This window comes from Erpetoichthys calabaricus, chromosome 1 (assembly GCF_900747795.2).
Source record: "Erpetoichthys calabaricus chromosome 1, fErpCal1.3, whole genome shotgun sequence".
Lineage (NCBI taxonomy): Eukaryota > Metazoa > Chordata > Cladistia > Polypteriformes > Polypteridae > Erpetoichthys > Erpetoichthys calabaricus.
In genome coordinates, this window is record NC_041394.2 from 82,716,087 (window position 1) to 82,737,859 (window position 21,773).

Genomic DNA, 21,773 nt, shown 5'->3' on the forward strand with positions numbered 1-21,773 from the left:
GTGCCCTTCTAGCGAGTATGATCACATATCATACCCAAACTGGTTAACTGGCGCAGACAGTAACTCCACATTACCTTCAGCAGGAGGTCATCATTTTGGACCATTTGTAATGACAAAGTATTACGCATTACTTTCAAAAAATGACGTTGCAGATATTGCAAAACACCGGGCATTGCCCCGCTCCTTAATTACAGGTCTATCTACCTGATTTTCATATTGGCAACAGAATTCAGCAAACAGTATGAATAAAGGTACTAAACAAGAGTCAGGACTGAATAATGTGCCAAGTTTGAGCACTGTAGATGACCTGGGCATGGACAATCCTAACCAAGTTGTAAGGAGGGAGCTCCATAAATGAAACATTTTTAATTTGATCTCTTTCCTTGCATAGCTGCATGTGGGCCTGTGTCGCACAGTTTCTACATTGTCTCTTATTCTGTTTTATTCTGTCTGTCTTGGTGATGTACTATTCTGATGTCCAAGTCTTATTAATATAGTCTGAAGCCTGCAATGCACTTATATTGGCTGGTTTTATTATTTGAGGCCTTAATGCTGTTCTTCTGTTAACTCGATTGTGTGGCGTCTGAGCGAGAGGTCTGGTCTGTTGATGTGGGCTCATCTGCTGCTCAAAATGGTGCCAACCTCTCCTTATAAATTATCTCTTCAGACTAGTAGTTGATTGATTAGCACGTCAGCATCTTTGCTATTCACATATAAAAAAAAAAAAGTGCAATAGATTCTCTATATTGAAAATTACAAATTCATATTGAATAGTGCATTGCCACAGAAATGCAAAGGCCCACCTTAAGATCGGTCTGGGTGATGGATTCAAAGGTACCGGCCAGCTTTTCTTTTTTTTTCTGAATGCCGTGATATTAAATGTACCCCTCTGCTGCCTACTGTGCAGTGGGCACCTCCGAAATGTTAAAAGTCTGCTTTCGATCTGCCTGCTGTTTTAATTCTTTCACTATTCCCACACTGTCATGGTCTTTCTAACTGACTTGTCTTGATCCTCAGGACATCAAGCATAAACGCAGCCATGAAAAGGAGCCTAAATCTTTACAAGGCACACACAGTGGGTGAGGGATAAGATTTGTGCATTCATGCCAAACAGGCTCTGTGTGCGGTTTAAACCTGCACATCTAGCTGTCAGTAATAGACTGAAAACAATATGGCGGTGCTGATGCTTCCCTTTTATAGGACGCAGCTACTTGGGATTTTGATTGCTCGTTTGATTGCTTCTCCAAGTATCGCTGGAATTTTTTTTATTTTTATAAGTTGGTGTTTGTTCTTGCTGTAGCTGCTTCTGCGGCAATTACTATCATAGAGAAATATTAAAAAGCAAGTACAAGCATAGATGTTAGGCCCAGCATCGTCAACTTAAGTTCAAATATATTCAATATTATATATATATATATATATATATATATATATATATATATATATATATATATATATATATTCCTTTAAAACCTTAACCTTATACATATATATATATATATATATACATACAGTGGAACCTTGAGATACGAACAGCTCTGTATACGAGAAATTCAAGATAGAAGGAAAGTATGAGCAAAAAATTCAGATCTAAATACGAGCATTGGCTCGCATAATGAGCCACGAGCCAGGCTGTGGGTATAGCTCGCGGCTTAGCGAGGGGGCGTGGTAGCTGTAGTGCACAGGTGGGAAACTGCCCACATCCATGATTGTTCCTGTGGCTGATGGGCTGTAGCTGCCATGTCCTCCCCGCATATATGGAGAAGCGCGAGCCGGTTTAGGGGGAGAAGAAGTAAACGAAAAGAGAGGAGAGAGTACGGAGGTTGCAGGCAGGCAGCAGCAGCAGAAAGTCGGTGCGGGAGAGCGAGAGAGTGCAGGCTCGCGTGTAGCTGAACAGTGAGCTGAACAGGCGAGCCAAACAGCTGAAGCAGGACGGTGTAGAGAAAGTCAGCTGCATTAAGAGTGTCTCGCCTGTTGCAGAGCCCGCATGGGAGAAGCAGATGATACGCTGACGCTAACAGAGAAGAAGCACCAGGGATTGTCATCTGTTTTTTAAAGACTGCTTCCTGTTGACGTTTTAACGTCGTGTTAAAGGATTGTTATTCTTGTGTATTTTAAACCTCCACTTCACAACTGTTTTAAGGATTATTTATTTAAAGATTTATTGAATGCTCTACTGCACTTTGGACACCTGTTTTGATTCTTTTAATAATCAGTTATATTATTTACCAGTGTTATTTATTAAAGGTAGACTACAGTATATATTATTTATCAGTGTTATTTGTTAGGAAAATTGATTTTTATCTTAATATTTTTGGGGTGCGGAACGGATTAACTGGATTTCCATTATTTTCAATGGGGAAGTTTGTTCTAGATACGAGAAATTCGCTATTCGAGCTCAGTGCTGGAACGAATTAAACTCGTATCTTGAGGTTCCACTGTATATTTTTTTTTTTTCAATATTCAAAACTTATTTTCTGGCTAATTTGACACCCCTTGTACACAATGTTAACTTTCCGATGCTGAGCAAACTGGCTGGCAAATTCTGATACATTTCAGCCGCCAGAGAGACTGCTTAGTGCTGGGGCCAATGTAGTGACGTGTCAGCATACATGTCTAAAACCAGCAAAGGGTGACATGCTGGTGTTCTTGACAAAAAAATCTGTAAAGACCACAGTGAATGTTGAGAAGAAGTAGAGATATCAGAAAAGCAAAGTATTATGTTGTTTGGTGTAATTTTAAGATTTCCGTTCTTCTGCACTATATCTTATAGCGGAAGCGTTTGTGAAAAAAAGTTCAAAAGTTAAATGCTCTTACTCTCCAAATGAAAGTTTTCTTTGAATGTGCAATATTTAAATATTTTGTGTAAGATTTAGATTCTATTTCTATTATATTTACTGATGACTTTCTGTTAATTATTCTGTGGTTTGTCAAGTTATACACTTACATGCTGGATGTTCCATTCCTTACAAATTGTGCAATATTTATATGCTGCTCCTGAGCCACAAGTCACAGCTTTGGTGACAATTGTTCTTTGTTTGATTGTTTTATGCTGTTTGCCAATTAAATATGTCATCCTTGCATTAGAATATAAAACATTATTTTGATGGTATCTCTCGTGGTAATGCTCCATCATGTTTTAAATCTATTACACAGTGAATGTTGAACTGAAGCTTGACTTTAAAAAAAATGATCGCAAATCAAATTACAATCACAGTATCTGTTAGAAAAATTGCATTTAGATTTATTTTCCCCAAATCGTTCAGCCCTAGAATAGGAGGAGGAGGTTGGGAGCACGCGCTGATCTCCATGAGCACTAAATCAATAACCTGAGAGGGAAAAAAGTAGCCCGGCCTTCTAACCATTTCATTTCTATAAGCAAAGGCTGACATTTAATTTCATTATTAACAAATCACACTTTTGTTAATCTACATGTATTATTAATAGATTTGGTATCACTTTTAAGCAACTTTAATTTCCATCCATCCATTAATTTTCCAACCTGCTGAATCCGAACACAGGGTCACGGGGGTCTGCTGGAGCCAATCTCAGCCCAATTTTAATTTAATGTTCATAAAATATTTCAAGTTACAGATGCATACATTAAGTGCTTTCACCACCAGATTTTGAAGCCTTCCCAGACAAGATCCAGAGTTGATCCAAGCATGGCATGAAAGCATAGGAGGAGGACGAGGAGGAAGTTGTTATCATTGCTTCTCGCCTGTAGAGGGCCGAGGCGGTTTGTTTGGGTGCACTGCAGGTGAGAACTGGTTTAGTCTGGTGCTGCAGACTTGGGCTCCATCCACACTACTATGTTTTCCTTTAAAACCTTAAGAAATCAGTCCCTTTTGTTCACATAACCTTGGCATTTTTAATCCAAGAAAAGGAGACTTTTGAGAACACTTCTGAAAATGCTAACATTGCAATGTGTGCAGGCAGAAATGTAGACTCTAATCATGAGTGGATTTCTTGTGCTTATTAAACAGGCCTTTGATGAGTGGATCCTTCTCATCCGTGTAATTCCCTGATTGGTCATCCTTCACGAAGAAAACCACATACAGTAGAAGAGTTGCTTTCCATGGTGCTAGTTGTGTTGCTTACCTGTATGCATCTAAGTTGGATTTTGGACATTTCGAAAGCCGCATGCATGCGCAAAAAGGCAAATAATTTACCAGTCGCTTCAAGGATTTTTCTGCAGATGCATGTATGCCAGGTGTAGGTGAACATCTAATGTTATATGTGTTTTCACTCATTTTTGTGTGGATTCTTATTGTAAACTATGTGAAATGCTAGTGTGGACAAGGATCGTTTTCATTTAAAGTACCGTTTTAAGATGAAAATGTAGTAGTGTGGATGTAACCGTAGCAAGTTATGGTGGAGCGCAAGTTTAGTCTTCAGTTGTGTACTAACCATAGGTTGAATTCCTCATAGTATGCTATTTTCAGGTCATTGCTATTGACTCATTATGTTAGTTCATTATTGTGGCTCCTTGAAGAACAGACCTCGCTTTTATAAGCAATTAATGCAGAAATCCAGGTGTTTGCAAAGGGTACTCAAACTGTTTCTTTCAACTGTCAAAATGATGTTAAAATTTGAATGGCAGAAACAATTTATTTACAAAACATACTTCATATGTGCAAGATGATTTACAGGAATGTCTCAGCCTGTTCGCCATCATGTTCAACACATGTAACATATATGGCACATAAATTGTCCACAAAAATTGTTTACAAGTATATGCATAGCAGTACCATTAGTGTTAATATCATTTTGACTCACCCTGTATTCCTGTGCTTTTTAATGAAGTTGATGACATTATGGAAAAGCAAACAAAATAGGAAGGCAGCATTAAGCCATTAAAACAAACAACTATGTATTCAACCCTGGCCTGGAGCTGTTATCTGGAAAGAAACTGTTGGTCAGACTTCTTGCACAAAAATCCTTCACAACTACTCCTTTCCAATGAATCCTATCCTTCCAAATTTTCCTTCTGTAACTTGGCAGAAGCCGAAATGTTGATAATGGCGCGGTCAACCCAGAAATGCCTGTTTTTTTCCCTCCTTTTCTTAACCTGGCATTTTTTTTTCCTGACTTTTCCAAGGTATGTCTGACATCATCCTAAAAACAACTAAGGTGAGTGGCTTAGTCTGAAAACGTTTGAGGAAAGAAAACATTCTCTTATGAGAAAGCCAGCCATACAGTTCAAAACAGTAGTGTCAATGCACATTATCACTAGTAGAATAATTTCATGAAACATTAATATGTGTGGTGCTATACAGTAAGTCTGGTCCTCACTATAACCTGTTTTGTATGCAGCTGTTCTGAGAGGTTGGGTGACATTTGATGTGCGCAGTGAACACCTCTACTTCTCTCCGTAGCTCCAAGAGCATGTGAGGTCTTCTGAGATGTCTCCATATACTGTATGCTCTAAGCAGGTGATGTGCTTATGTGGACCATCTTGTCTTTTCAGCAACATTCTCGGCTAAACCAGCAAGATGTACTATTGTTTGCACCGGGTACAAGAGACTTAAGGGTCACCTACTTCCCTCAAATCCATAAGTCTGACATTAGCACAGCCAATGAATGAAAACATGAATGCAGACTTTATGTTCAAATTCACCAGAGGAAACACCCGATTGACTTTCTTTTTCTGCTTTGGCACTGTCTGCATGAAGATGAAGTCTGGTTAAAGGATTAAATCTTATGAGACCATCTCCTCCAAAGCACCCACACACTCACCAGTTTTCCCCTTTGCTGTGCCGAACGGGTCTCTCGCAGGGCGTACACATTCCCACAAACAGAGATCTCACGCCACACACCCGGGGAGGGGTCATCACTGAACCCACCAGTGGGGTGCATTACCAGGACGCCATTCGTAGTCAAGCCATCCATCAGGCCATCTGAAGTCCGCCACTTTGCTGCCCGCTCCTAGACAGTAGAAGTGAAGAATTAGAGGATTACAATTAGTTAGGAAAGAGTGCGCTGCCTTTCTGCTTGGACACCCATTAGGATAAAACTCTCCTTTGTAGTGGAGTCGGACCCATACTTTTTTTACATTCCATGTGTTTTATAATGTTTTTGAATGCAAGAAAGCATACATTTATATACGGAAAATAAATTTTGTTTAAAAACGCACATATGCAAAATGTTTACCACAGTCCAGAAATATTGTGATGCCTTTATTCAAACTTTTCTCATTTTTATGGCTACTTGTCCTTGTGAGATTACATGATGCTGGCATCACCTCATGCAACTTGACACCATTTCTAGTCAGACAAGAACTCAAATGTACAGTAGTGGCTGAAGAATGCTGCCTCTAAACTATAAACTAGGAATTGCCAGGGGGTGACTGATGATTCAGTTACAACTTTTAACTTACATTCAAATTTCATAAAAGTTTACGAGATCATCTCGTTTTGCCAGCCAATCACCATGAACTTCCACAGGTAGCCTAGTGACTGAACAGGTGCTTACTGGGTATGTTGATTTCAATTGCAATTTCGGCTCATCTTTTTTTTTTTTATCTTATCTTTGGCTCCAAAGTTTGAGCCTCTCCTCCATTTGCATACTCCGAAACACATTCATCATTTTCTTGCAGCCACTCTAAAGGCCTGTTTATACTTGGCATGACCGCGTGCCTGCTGATAGGGCTGGACAATATATTTTTGTTTCAATATTTAATAAAAATCAATATGCAAAACCCGATGTTGCGACGTTCAGCACTTTTACTTCATCTTCCATAACTTCTCCTGAGCGTTAAATAAAATCCACTCACTCTCCAGTGCTCTTTTCTAAGCATGTCTGCGTCGACATGTAACCTGGTGATGTTGAGCATGAAAAAATAAAAATACAGTGAGGATCAGAAGGGGCAACATTTAGATGTACAGCATATGTTACGGCATATGAAAAGGCCATCCTGGCACATGCAGCACTTGCAACGTGCTCTTACGCCTCCTTGGCAAAACAGGTCCCTGCTAAGCAAGGTTCCATAAAATGTTCAGCAGTGGAAGGTTGGGGAGTTGAGGAACTGCAGTGACTGCCATATTTCTAAAAACACGCTTGCCTGCTTAAATTGTGCCCAGAAAATAGTCATACTTTGTCAGCGTCAAATCACCACACAAATGGTGTTAGCAATTCTCCCTAATTCACATCAACCAGTAGTGAGACATCCGTGAAACGTCTAAGGTCCCATTCCTTCATTTCACGTACTGTACTCCCCACTACTAAAACATTACAAACAGGAATAAGAACAGCATCCTTCATTGTGTTTTTCTTTCTTCAAAGTTATGGGGTAAACTGCATTATTTTCATATTGAGTTTGTATTTTTGTTTAGCAGGTGAATGTAGCTTGACTGTAAGAAAGTCTGTCCTTAATGATTAAGTTACAGTGCTGTGTTATCTTGTTTAGTGTTCTGTTTTGTCCTTGTGTACTCACCATTACTTTGCATTTGCCCCTTTAAGAAACAGCACTTTGCAATGTTTAACTTATAAAGTTTTCTAGGTAGAGTGCATCAGTGATCAAACACAAGTATATCCAGAGTTAAATAAAACACACAAATGTTCCAAAAGATTAGCTAATGTCTATACAATGTTTATCTTTGGTTTTATATTACCCTTCCTAGCAAGCGATCTTTCACATCTTTAAACTCGGCATGTGGCATTTGTTTGGGATACAGCGATCCTTCCCGTGCCATTGTAGATAAATGCAAAATTTTTTAATATAGGTTCTGTTAATTGTTAATAATTGTTTTGTAATTCTGTTTTAAGAATTGGTAAAACCTTTTCCAAAACTGTTAACTTGAGCTGTCAAAAGCACTGGAAAGATATTGCATTTTTATTCCGCATTTGGTTCTGTTTCATTGTTTATTTTAGACCACTCATGCAAATGTCTTCAAACTGAAGAACTGGATTTCGTTATTTTAGTATTTGGTATTTGGCACACTGTATTATGTTTATAAAATAGGCAGCAAAAGGATTACATATACTGTCGTCCTCTGTGCTCTGTTCTGTGAAATATTATTAGTTATTGTATATGCAAATACATAATTTGGGACAATTACTAATGATGTCAATTAAAAAAAATATTTTTACATTGTGCACCATGTACATATATTATGATCAGTGATTTGCAAGGAAATTAATTAAGAGCTTGGTCTTTCTTTATATAAAACCGTCAAATGAAGAAAGAGAGATAGCAATATTTACTGACTGACACACACTGATGCCAGCAATGTTTTGAACGCAATGCATTCAAAGGAAAGTCAAAATTAAGTGATGAAGACCAAATAACATGCTATTTGAGGCATGGCTATTCATGAAATTGTTACATTGTGTGTTTTTAAAACAGTTTCCTTTGCTAGTCTTATATATAAACGCCTACACATGGAAGTGTGCATGTCTGTCCGGCCCGGAAGTGAGAGGTGGAGTCGGGGTAAGGGCTCCACCTCTGAGGAAACAGATAACTCGCTTAGCCGCTAATAAGACAAGCGAGGTGAGCATGTCAGCAAAACGAAACCGCAGAAGAAAGACAAAGTCGCTTAGCCGCTAACATCGACAAAACGGTTTTACTTTTCCTCCCGCAGCTAACGCACAAATTATGCGAGCACATCAGCAAAACCAATGATCCTAGAAGAGAGATGCCCAGAGTAGTTCCTTTCAATTTCCTGACATCCCTACATTTCTGTTTTTTTTCTGATGATTTCAATAGTTTCTAGGACCCCGGGCTTTTTACAGCACAGGCTTACACAGCTAGTATTTTATAATATTAATGTGTTTATAGTAAATATGGTGCTGAACTTGAGTCTTTAAGGTGTTTTGAAAACATACCAAGATATATCAAATAATGCAGTTTTTTAACTTTCAAAATAATCCTCCATATCCAGATTCTCGTCACCGCACCGTCCTGTCTGTTTCGACTAAGCCCGCTCTAGACAAGATAAGGGCTCAATCGAGGAACAGTTGTATCAAGTGATTTGATGCAACACTCATCTATAAAATCCAATATTAAAAGCACACAGAGATGGGCAAATATGTGCAAATTCATGGGAAGAAATCATCCAGACCCTGGGCAAAGATGAAGTTTGTGCAGGCAGAAATGGAAATATCTGTGAGATCGATACGTAAAGGCAAAGAAAAAAAACAGAGGCTACAACTGCACAGTGCTGCACACTGAATGCTTGAATTAGAAACAGACAAGATAGATAGATAGATAGATAGATAGATAGATAGATAGATAGATAGATAGATAGATAGATAGATAGATAGATAGATAGATAGATAGATAGATAGATAGATAGATTTTATTAATCCCAAGGGGAAATTCACATACTCCAGCAGCAGCATACTGATACAAAAAAAAAAAAACAATATTAAAGAGTAATAAAAATGCAGGTAAAAATAGACAGTAACTTTGAATAATGTTAACGTTTACCCCCCCCGGGTGGAATTGAAGAGTCGCATAGTTTGGGGGAGGAACGATCTTCTCAGTCTGTCAGTGGAGCAGAACAGTGACAGCAGTCTGTCGCTGAAGCTGCTCCTCTGTCTGGAGATGACACCGTTTAGTGGATGCAGTGGATTCTCCATAATTGACAGCATGATGTATGATGGTGACTTAAACTGAGTGTGGTTTACCAGGCCTGTCCCATTCCAAGCAAAAGACAATCTCACCCAATGGCATTCCTGGAGAGGTTCATTCCAGGATGTTGTGGTCTGCAATTCAGGGAAGGGCCCACAGGAGGGGCTCAGAGGCACCCTAACTAAATGTAGAAAGCAGACCATTTTGATAAGGATTATCAGCAGCTCTACTCTGAAAACTGTCTTAAATGTTGAACTTTTTGCTGTCAAGCGTGTTAAGCTTTATTATATAAAAAGATGTAAAATGTGTTCTAAATGAACAAAATAAAAAAGATGACAATAAATCAATATTTATGTATATGTAATTGTTGTAATTGTATGTAATTGTTACAGTAGTTATGTTAAGTGATATGTTCATTTTTTTCCATACTTCGGGAAAATTGTTAAAGACAGCCAAATTTGAGATCACAGATGGCTCATAGTTTACTGAAAAATTAATTTAAATTTTTCACAATAACACGTGAATTCACTTAATAGGACAACAGGAACTGGACAAAGGATGTGTAATGACTAAGATTCACTTATTTCAGGCCTTTTTTTAATGATTACTTCTGCGTTTCTAAGGCAGCAACCTTTACAACTGTCAAGTCAGTAAGATTCTAAACATTTTTTTAATACAGTTAAAAACACATGAATGAGATCCCTTAGCCTTTCACTCACCTGTCACTCTTTAGATCTCAAAAGCTGGCTAAGCATTTAGGTGTTTTCTATTAAATTATCATGTTAAATAAATTAGCAATTAGCTTTGGTCAGAATTGGGAGACATTAAAATACTGTATTCAGGACAACACCCCAAAGCACATTAGTGATCACAGACTTAAGACTCTTTGTGGCAACTCACCCCAAGGAAGATGTTTTTGGACGAGTCAAACCCAGCAGCGTAGATCCTTGTAGTGTAGGGTGGGTTGCGTTCACAGATGATGCGGCAGGCATATCGTGAAATGGTACTCTGGGCTGACTGGCCCTCATTAGCACCCTGGCTATTCGGGGATGTGTCTGTCACCACAAAGTCAATCATACTTTCTGTAGAACGCCCTATCTGTGAAGAAGAACACAATAGGATAATATCAGTCCTTGAAGTCCACTGGACAAGGTTTTCATTTTGTTTTGTATTTAGGAAGTTTATCAGGCAAAGTCTATACTCGAGAAGACACACTCACAATGGATCAATTTGGGGCCTCCTGAGAGTCTCTGGGATATGGTAGCTAACCATCATCCAGACAGACATTGATAGGGAGCAGAATTCAAACCTTGGACTCTGGAGGCATGCTGGCCAATGATGATGAGAATAATAATTTGGTAGTAATTTCGGAAAAAAACGTTACCCAAATAAATGTACTGCATGCACAGCAAATGAGTAGACAAAAGAGCCCACCACTTCTCAAATCTTGCACTACTGTTTTCGACACTTTGGCATTAATCCAATCAGTTAGCTGGAGAACTTCATGTCCACAGAAAACCCTTGACTAGCCTTCCTGAAGAGCAGTAACGGATGATACTAAACCGACCTCGCAACCTGTATCATCATGTCAGAAAGGCATTGATGTGTTTTGAGGGTTCATCAGTGACTTCAAGGTTAAAGGGAGTGTAAGCTGATGAATACGGGTACTGTATATCTCAGGGGATGCCAACAGCTTCTCATTTCTCATCACCCTCTCCAGAGTCAATAAACCAGTTCCTCAATTGGGCCCCTGGTAAATATCCATTTCAGTGACTCTTGGTGCCTCTTACTACCCTCATAACTTTTACTTGGTTGGGTGCTGTAGGGGACCTTCTGAAGTACTGTACTGTACTTTTATTGGCAGAACCACTGGATTGTACTTTATTATTAAGTTAACAATACTTATCATTTAAAACTTATTTAAATAAGGTTACTTGTACTTTATAAAGAAACAAATTTCCTTAGTCTTCCATTTCTTGAGTAGGGTGTCAGGGAATTGAAGTCTTTACAGGTGGCATTGGGCAAAATGGATGAACCATGGAGGCTGCCTGAGACATCCAGCCCTTTAAGGGCCATGATGAAATAATAATAATTCTTTGCATTTATATGGCGTTTTTTCTCACTACTCAAAGCGCTCCGCAATTGCAGGTTGAGGACCTTGCTCAAGGGCCCAACAAAGTAGTCCCTTTTTGGCATTTACGGGATTTGAACCGGCAACCTTCCGATTGCCAGTGCAGATCTCTAGCCTCAGAGCCACCACTCCGCCTACGTGAAGTGATGAAGGGACAGCATGGAGTAATATAAGGATTTCTATGTTGGTGTCCTTGTAGCAGGAGCACTCTTTAACAGACAAATGAAAAACACCACGTAAGCAAGAATATTAAATCCTTAGATGTGTGCAGGTGAGTGTGAGACTGGGGGCAAACACCATGTTGCAAGGTGTGGTTAAGGAGCAGGACACATCAGCCACTTGTTGTGTAGCATTTGTGTGTTTCAGCCACATGCTTTCATAGTACACTATAAGGGTGTCCATTACAGCATTGCTGTCTGCCTTGTACCAGACGTGCTACTGCTACATGTAAAGAGTAAATTCATAAAATGGCTAGCTGGACATTTTGGTTGAGTTTCTGAGATGAACAGACATGCCTCTCCCATTAATTTCTTATGTTCCGCTATCAGCCAGACTAAAACATTTTGATCACTAACTGCCCCTTCCCACACTAAATTGGTTTTGGCCTATTATAGCTTAAATAGATAATCACATCCTTTGTCTTTGAAAACTACAGATACATTCAGTTATTTACAGTATACTAAGACAAAACTACTGAACTAATCGGTCCATGCAAATTATTCTAGCCAGCACACCTCAAACTGTGGTTATGATGGGATTTTAACAATCTGACTACCAATACAATCACCACTGTTCAGTAGGAATTTCCAGCAGGTGGCATTCCCTTACCATTTGTCTGCAGGCATCTTGTATCAAGACCATTGTCAGTAGGTCTCATCGTTTTTTAAATGGTGTTAGCACACTTAGCACAGAAGAATAACAGTAAAAGAACAGCCATTAAGTCTGCTTGTCCACAAAGATATTGACCCAAACCCAGTGAACGTATCTTATCTCATAAGAGATAAATCCTAAATCTGTGTCCGGCTCAAGTACAGGGTAGCCCTCTCTAGTCCAGTTTGCCCAGCTCCCTTTTTACCTGGAACATGTCCGTGTTGGTGTCATGTGTGTACTCCACGATCACTGAATGGCTCCTTGATAATGTATACGAAATGCTGTGCTGACTCTTGTTGCTGAGCGCCTGCAGGTAAAAAATGGCAATAAATACAACCAAATGAGAATGGCAGTCATGAACAATGGAAATACAAACAGGCTTTCTGGTCATTAGGACTTGGGTAAGACACTGAAAGATTGCTTACTGGAAATGTTTTTCCAAACAGAAGGGAACACTCAGCAACAGCTGGCAGCCTTTCATGGGCCCAGTAATGAGGCAGTCATTTTCTTTTGTGTGTTTTCCCATAAGAATTCAAATGCAGCGACACCCCGAGGGATGGGGAGGATCACCTTTAATTCCAGTTTGGAAATACAAGGGATGCTTCTCCCTGGAAGAGCTTTAGCTGGCTGTGGTTTAAGATATGGTTGAGGTACAGGAAGCATCAGTCAGCCATGTAAAGGTGCCAGGTCATCAGTGCTTGCCCATTTAGGACTCATGAACATGCTTTAAAGGTTAAGGTTCTTGCTTTGATGAAAATCAATATTCTCAAATCATATCTACCAATTCCAGCTATCTCCTTAACCTACCTTAGATACAAGTGGGGTCGATATATTGTGAATAACGTCTGGCTTCACACCATTTGCCTTGGGCCTCTTGTAAAGCGCTAGTCTACTCCGCCGTCTTCCTTTATCTCCATTAGCTAGAGAACCGTTGTACCTACAACCAAAGAACATAAGTCTTATGACGAAGTCAATTCAGACCACTGCCGCCGCAACTGAGCTGCCATCAGTAAATGGTTTGGCAAGCTCTCCTTTAGATTCACTTCACTTCCAAGCAGGCACTCTTTGTGCTAAGTGGAATTTGAAGCAGCATTTTAACTGATGGAACCATGGGCACATCAGTAAAGAAGGACATATGACTGACTTCAAAATTATAAAGGAGTGACAAACTGGAAAGATGGGGTGAAACAATCAGGGAAGGGTGAAAAAGATGAGCTAACATCTTAATTAGTGGAAAAGGGAAAGGAAGGGATGCTACATATTTGGGGGATTTTACACAAAAAACAGGCAAATTCAGTAAATACAATTTGCAATAAATCTTACAGTAAGGTCTCAATGTTCAGATGTTTTTTCTGTGCGTACTAAGTCCAGGGAACTTCTTTGCATGTTGGGAACCTGGAACCTTTGAGTTACAAAGAGACTTCTCCATCAGTAAACTTTCACCCAGTTCCCCAACTGCTACTTGTGCCTGGGCTGTTGCAAAATGCCAGAAGCACATGACTGGCATGGACGTCATTGCTATAAATATTTCCATGCTCACAGAAAAATAATCACAGAAAACAGTGACTTGATGACGTAAGTCTAATAATAAGTAAGTTTATAATAAAAAAAATTATAACAATAACAACACAGAAGTCAAAATGCGTTCCTTACAACAAGTGTGCCAGTGGTTTTTAGAGTGTTTGTAGACATTTCCAAAGTCAATGTGTTTTGTAAAATCACAGATTCGGCATATAGTGGGTGTATATCATGTTTTGTGGCACAAATGCCTGAGTGTCACTTCCTCCTTCTTTTGTTTCTGTTAAAAAATACTTTTCTAAGCAAATTGTTTAAGCATTAACACAAAACTTAAGTGTTCAACTGCTGTTTCTGGTTATGTCATCAGTCTCACAACACACTTAAGACACTTTGTCGTTGTCTGCTTCAAGTGTCATACTCAACTTGGGGACAGACATTGTGTTCTTCTAAATGAGCTCATATTTCTTATTTATGACAGACTAACTGTACCAGCCACATGTACCAGTTGTCATGTGACCATTCACAAGGTGACAGGTGCAATCTCTGTTGTATCATGTGCAAATTCTGAATTATTTTTAACTGTACCTCAGTAATCCAAAACTATCTTCTTTCTGGGCTTATATGTTCAGTGCTTCCTCAAAAGAGGTATGTACCAGTGAGACAGTTTGTGATAAAAATATTAAGAATCATCTGATATTGTTTTAATTTCTTTAAAATTTTACATAAATACATCACAATGAGGATGTCATTTTTGTTATATTGTAGATACCCTTGTGTTTAGAAATTATTACAAAGAATGATGATACAATTATCTCTAATGCATGTTAACTTATATGTGTTTATGTTTTTAAATAGCTTCTGTAAAAAGCCAAATTTCCTCATGGGGATAAATAAAGTTATATCTAATGTATACATTAAAATCTGTAATGCACAATGTGCCTTCTGCTGTGATGTAAATACAACATATACTGTAAATAAAAAAGCTTTTGCCCAATCTCCATGGGTCCATGTAGGATCCCCTCCCACATCCCAGATTATACATACTATTGAATATATAATATTGACTAGAATATTGGAATGTTAGGAAAACTGACAAGTCGTAACTGACCTGGAATGAGTGCACATCTTCTGCACTGGACTGGCAACTCATCCCAGGTCAGTTCCGGTGTTTTGCGTGATGCTACTGGAAGGTTAGTGCTGAGCTCTGAGGGGTAGACTGGCAAAGCAAACCCTTGTGAGCACAGGGGACATTCATTTTATGTCCTTTCCTCCAGGTGAGTATTCAGAACTTAGGTACAGTGGAACCTTGGTTTGTGAGCATAATTCGTACCGGAAACGTGCTTTTAATCCAAAGCACTCGTATATCAATGCTAATTTCCCCATAAGAAATAATGGAAACTCAGATAATTCGTTTCACAATCCACAAATATTTATATAAAAATGATTAATACAAAAGTAAAAATACGTAAAACAAATTAACCTGTACTTTACTTTTGAAAATAATTGTGGCTGGTGTGAGGGAGACGAGTGAGAAGAGGAGGAGGAGAATTATTGTGTAGGACAACTTTCACTCTAACAGAATCACTGCTATCTGCTGGCTTACTGGAATCTCTTTCTTTTTTTGCAGCTTTAACATGGAACCTATCCAATGACAGATACTTTTGCCTGAAGAGTCACTACACTTGGACACAAACTTAAAAAAATGCTTTACCCCAAAGCAACCGCAGGCTCCCAGCACTGTAGCAGTACGCCGTAAAAGTGAATCAGAAAAGATCATGGTCATGCTATAAGCGCCTGCCATTGATGGGTGATGCAAGGAACATTATAAATGCAAGAGCACAGTATTACATAGCCACTAACCTGGTCACGACCCTGCCTGATTGCTGTATAGGAGAGTGGTAGATCCCGCTACAATAAATAACCGTGCTGTTCCTGTTTCACGCTGAATAAAGCTGGTTTTGCTAATGTACTGAGACTCAGCCTCGTGTTTTGGGGTGCATGACAGGGACTCACACGTTACAGCACACACACGTGGTCACCATGCTATAGTAAACAGTATACGCTCATACGGATGTTGACTATATGAGTGAGGCACGCCAACTGAGAATGAGCATGGGAAACGATTACCCACAATCCCCACGTGATGCTCAGCGGACAAAGCGTATACGTACTACTCGTATTACAAGACCTCACTCATTTATCAAGTTAAAATTTGTTAAAAATTTTAGCTCGTCTTGCAAAACACTCGCAGACCAAGTTACTTGCAATCCAAGGTTTTACTGTGTTCTGTTTTTTTCTTTTTTTTTACACCACATATTGTCTTTCAAGTCTTCTTATCAATACTGTAATTGCAGAAGACCAGAAAGACATTTTGATTCCTTCAAAAAGTTTTGTTTCTTCTTATATTTTCACTGTCATTCAAGGATGTTTGTCTACCTGACCTTGAAGAAGCAAAGTAAACTCCAAAACCTGTCTGCCAAAGAAGACTTGATGGGATGTAAGTGACTGGATGTTAATGATTGGACATTTCTTTTCAGATTCAGTTTCCAGTTAAAACCTAGCTTCAAATGTTTAAATTAATATAATATCTTCTACTGTTATGACTACAAAACAATATGAATCCTGAAGGCTCAATTTTGGAAGCTGTTAGCTCAAATGTATTGCTTGTTTTGTTAGTTTTTTGACAAATGTGTTCCAGTTACTTGTTTTAGATGTACTCTGCGGTTTTTTGTAATAATTGTTAATACTGCAGTGGGTTTCTTTAATGAGATGGATAGTGCTATATTAATGATATTTCCACTTTCAGGACATACTGATTTGAATAGCTTTAAGTCAGATTTTTATTCAATATTGTTAGGGTGTCAAGTCTTTTTTAGAATTCATTTTATTTAAGATTTGTGTAGATAAGCTTAGTTTTTCACTTGAAGTATTTTATTGTTATTCAGTTATTCTGGTGGCGTCACCACGTTGCCATTCTGTTTAATTGTGAGCGTTCATGTGTTATTTTGCATAGGTGCCAGCATATTGTTTATAGCAGCATCTCAATATAGGGTACTGACAAGCCACAGAATGTGCCATCATCAAGTAACCATTATAAAACAGGAGCAGCACACAATGTCCGAGCTTTTCAACAAAAGGGGAAGATTCAACTAATAAAAGCAAACAAACCAATTTCATAAAAATGAAATAGGGTTTTGATTTTACATTTGTTCCGGCTTCTGATTTTGGCATTCATGTTTATGTTAGTCGATTCTCTGTGTTTCAGTCCAGGCTACAACTGACCATTCTTTTGTCATGCCCCGTAAACTTTTTTGCATCTCTGCCATTTATAATTCCTTTCTTAAGGAACATAACAAGTATGACTTCTGAATGATTTTTATCTTCCATGTATCATGATGGCAACAAATGGGGTAAAGCCATGTATGAATATTAAAAACTGCTCTGGATTTTACTCAGGTAAAACTAAGACTGAAACAGAAACAGAATTTGGTTATTAGTTAACACCAACATTAACTAACATCATTTTAGTTGTATGTCTTAACTGCAGATAAAAATTGAGAATTTACTGCTTTCTGCGAATGCAGCTATTCCCAGTAATAGATACTAAGAGGACAGCCTTGCAGAAAACCTCATTTCTCACCACTAGCTTGACCATAACTGGCTTACATATCCTTTTGTTTCTATGTAAGCGCAGAATATAATGTGGAGACAGTAATGTTAATTTGGCACATAATAAATAAGCCATTTTTTAAACAGTGCACATTTATCTGCATACAGTGAGCAGTGCTTATTATAAACATTTATCTTCTCCTGTTATCTCCTAAACTAACCATAGATACAATATGTAACCCATCCAACTTTTTGTTGAGCTGTACTGCACCCTGAGTGTGAATGGCAGGACAGAGGAATTAAAATTCAAGAGGGTAAGGGGGTTGAATATAGAGAACAATAAATCATTCTTGCCCGTATCTTGTACAGTATGGGTCAGATGTTTAATGCAAAAGGACCTCAATTGTCATAGCAAATCCATCTGCCTCTTTCTCTGAGTCCTGTGGGTTGTGGTGTTTTCTGCTAGGAAAATTCATATTCAGACATACATTGCAAACAACGAAAATAGTCTGAATAGGTAGTGTGTTTGTAATGGATTCATTCATTCATTAAACCATCATCCCACTGCATCATCTCATGGATCAGTTCAACATAGATCATTCAGATAGCTAATGTAATTCAGAAAACTGTCACTGAACTGCAAACAGACAGCAGCACCATTAGGACCAGTAGCACCTCTCAGGATGGAAATTGCTCAGGTCTTACCCCAGTACAATGAGCTCCCCATATTTGACCGGATCCTTGTCATTGATGATGAGGTTGTCGTGGTGCTGGGAGGCGGGCACTAGAGGTGACGAGGATGAAGAAGTCGTCTTTTTGCAAGACTGACGCAGATCCAGGGAAGAAGGGGGACATAGTGCCTCGGAGCTTCCCTCGAGAACCATCCCGCCCAGGGCCCAATCAGGGCAGGGCACCACAAGGACAGCCTATTGCTCTGCAAACAGAGAGAGAAGAGAGACACAGTTAACCTTATGTGCATTGTATGACTTGAAATTACCCTGTTAATTGCTGGAAAAAACATCCACCCATCAATCCATTTTTAGACCGCGCTTTAACCATTGTAGAATGGCAGGGCACCAGAGACTCCATTGGCAGCATGATGCACAACCCTGTATCAGACACCAGTCCACCACAGGGGTCACGTAAGCATGTTAGAGTCACAAAAAAACTACATGTGTTTGAGATGTGAAAGGAAAGACACCAGACTGGGAACCGAACCGAGGTTCATGTACGTGTGACATAGCACTGCATCAGCGATCATCAGTACAACAGAAGGGAGCTTTATAAAATAATGACTGCCTTACTAACTCTTGAAGAGGCATGGTGATCCAGTGAGTCACAGCTTCAGGAACCCAGGGTTCAATTGCCAGCTTGCACATTTCCCTCCAGTTTCCACACTCATCTCAAAGATTGGCGTTAATTGAGGTGAGCTTGCAATGTAAAGGACTGGTGACTTGTTATAGCGAAGCAGGAAATGGACAGATGAATTTATGGTTTACATTGATGAATATTCAAGGCTATAGTGCAGTCTTGTCCAAAACTATTCCCTGTGGATGCTGGTTTTTGTTCCAACCAGTTACACAATCGCAGACTCATTTTACCTAGAATTGATCTCATTGTTTAATTTGCTGGTGTTTATAACAGAGCAACAGTTGGAGATTTACATTCATAAGACATTTAGAAATATTCATATTTCAGCACAGTTTAAAATTCAAAACTCCCTTTCTTCATATTCCAAGTAATTCACCTTTTTTACTGGTGTTTGCTCCTTTAGTGGTATTATAATAAATGACAATTACCAACCAATGAGTGGAGCAGCCAAAATGACAAATGGCACAGAATGATGACCTGTTCACTATCAGGCCCACTATAGGTAATGGCTTAACTGACCAGAAAACCTGGAAAAGGTGAGGAGAAATTATAGTAGTGGTGAAGAACAAATCCTTAAAAATCAAGATAAAAATGGTAAATTATCTTCATGTAACACAAATTCTTGCTACATTCTAATAACATTATTTAGCTAACCCAGTATTGACATTTCTGGTGTCAAGCCTTTCAACATTCTGTGTCATTTGCCACTCTGTCTACTCCAGTCACAGAATTAATAGGACAGTAATAAAAAAAGAGTTGAGACCTTAAAAAATTGGGAAAATATTTACATTTCTAAATGTCTTACAAATATAAATGTCCAACATATACACACCATGCACTGAACAGGGCTCATTTATTGTTATTTATTATTTGGCTGTTGCCTTTTGTTTTTCCAGTTGGAGCACAAGCAGGTGACGTGACTTGCTCATGATCACCCAGCATCACTAGTGGGATTTAAACCCCCCAATCTCAGACTTTGAAGTCTTACCCACTGCACCACATTGCCTACCATATATCGCTTGTACAATTACTAAGCAATCCAACCATTCTTTAGGGAACAACATCTCATGCAGAGTGTGGATGTGCTGGGATTTGAACCCAGTACTCTGAAAATGTAAGGCAGTAGTGCTAAACACACTGCCACTGAACTGTAAAATTCATTTGAGTTGCTGTGTAAGTACTCTTGGGAAATGCATTGTATAAGGTGATAGTAGGAAATTTTAGTTGTGAGACTCTCCTGAGGCGTTGCTCATGCATTCAGTACTGCAGTGTTGTTAAAGGTGCTATACAAATGAAAACTAGGCTGTTTGTTTGGTTTTGCTGTGTGTTTAAATTAGATTGTGTTTTTGTGTGTGCATTAAGTAATTTGTAAAGATTGTAATTGTATTTACCCTTAAATTTGTTACAGTGCTATAAGCCTGTGCTCAGTGAAGACTGCTTTACAAAAAATAAATTGAATCAACAGGAACTAGAAGAATAAGCGCCCTGCTCTGGCTCACAAAGCACCAAGTCATCCCTTCTGTCTGCAAAAGCTGCCATGACTGATTTACTTATTCCCACAATGCTTTGTTTTGCTGAAATGACCAAAATGGAGTAGAAGTGCATTACACGCCCAGGTGAGGTTTAACGTTGTCCACCCTTCCGTTTATTGTACCAGTTTCACTCCATTCAAGGTTGTAGGGTGCCTGTGCCTATCCAGCTCATTTAGGTGCAGGAAACAATCTTTGTTGGAATTACCAGTTTGCCAGTGGGCAATCATAATCATACCCTGGCATGTAAAACTGGCAACTGAGTAAAGAATAAAAGGCACCCAAAAGGAAGGAATAATGAAGCGGATCATGTTATGCAAGATCCCTGAGGGACGGGGGATTAAGCAGTAGCTGCATCTGAGAAACAGAACGCCGTGTCTCTAATCGCCTCTCTCTCTGTCTCTCGCTCCGCTAATGACTCGCACAGATGCTCTGCTGGATAAGCCACCCGGAATCTGTAGAGCGCTGGTTCTCTCCCACTGTGGATGAGCACTGCACATTAAAATTTGCAGAGAGAGGGTCAGTTTACTTTCTCCGCTCACAGAAAATTTAAAATCCAAAAAGAATGCCCTCTCACATGGAGGGTCCCAAAACAGCAGCAGCCCATCTAAAGTAGTCCCATCAGAGCCACACTACATGTAGCATGACACAAGCTTCAAGCTCTCACGTTTTGGCTATGGCTCTGGTGCAATAGGGAGGTGACACAGAAGCTCCTCTCTTTTCAGCGTTAACCTCATTACTGACAGAGAAGCAGCTGTGATAGTCGGCAGGATTCTGCCTGAATGTAATGAGCAGAGCTGGAAACAGCCAGTTTTATTTTTCCTAGTATACTCATTACCCACGAGGAGGGGGTGGGGGTGCCGGGTCAGTCTGTAGGTGTGAGTGGGCTGATAAGCCCTTGTGTTGAGACAAGTGGTGTACTTTGCTCACCAAGTTCGTTGTGAGCCAGCTATTAATAGCTTGTTGCTGGCTGGACAATTTTTCCTCATCTTTTTTTTATTTGGCAGAAAATAAAACTCACCAGTTAGAGTGGGAGAGAATTGGGGAAGCAGCCAATTTTCAAGCACTTATTAAAAATATCTGAGCCCTGGATGTTTTCTTCCGCACCGATAACGTATAACAGTGCATAGATGAGTGTAGAAATGGAGGACTCCAGATGGTGCTAATCCTC

The 21,773-nt window shown here is 39.2% G+C and overlaps 1 protein-coding gene across 1 annotated transcript in view; it reads right to left on the minus strand.

The window, feature by feature from the left end:
• LOC114652648 (E3 ubiquitin-protein ligase pellino homolog 1-like) overlaps positions 1–21,773 on the minus strand; it is a 96,686-nt gene that overhangs the window by 13,862 nt on the left and 61,051 nt on the right. The window contains 5 exon segments of the mRNA XM_028803000.2: positions 5,740–5,928; positions 10,475–10,672; positions 12,781–12,882; positions 13,383–13,512; positions 18,408–18,636. Coding sequence (XP_028658833.2) covers positions 5,740–5,928; positions 10,475–10,672; positions 12,781–12,882; positions 13,383–13,512; positions 18,408–18,586 — 798 coding nt within the window. The 5' untranslated portion in view covers positions 18,587–18,636.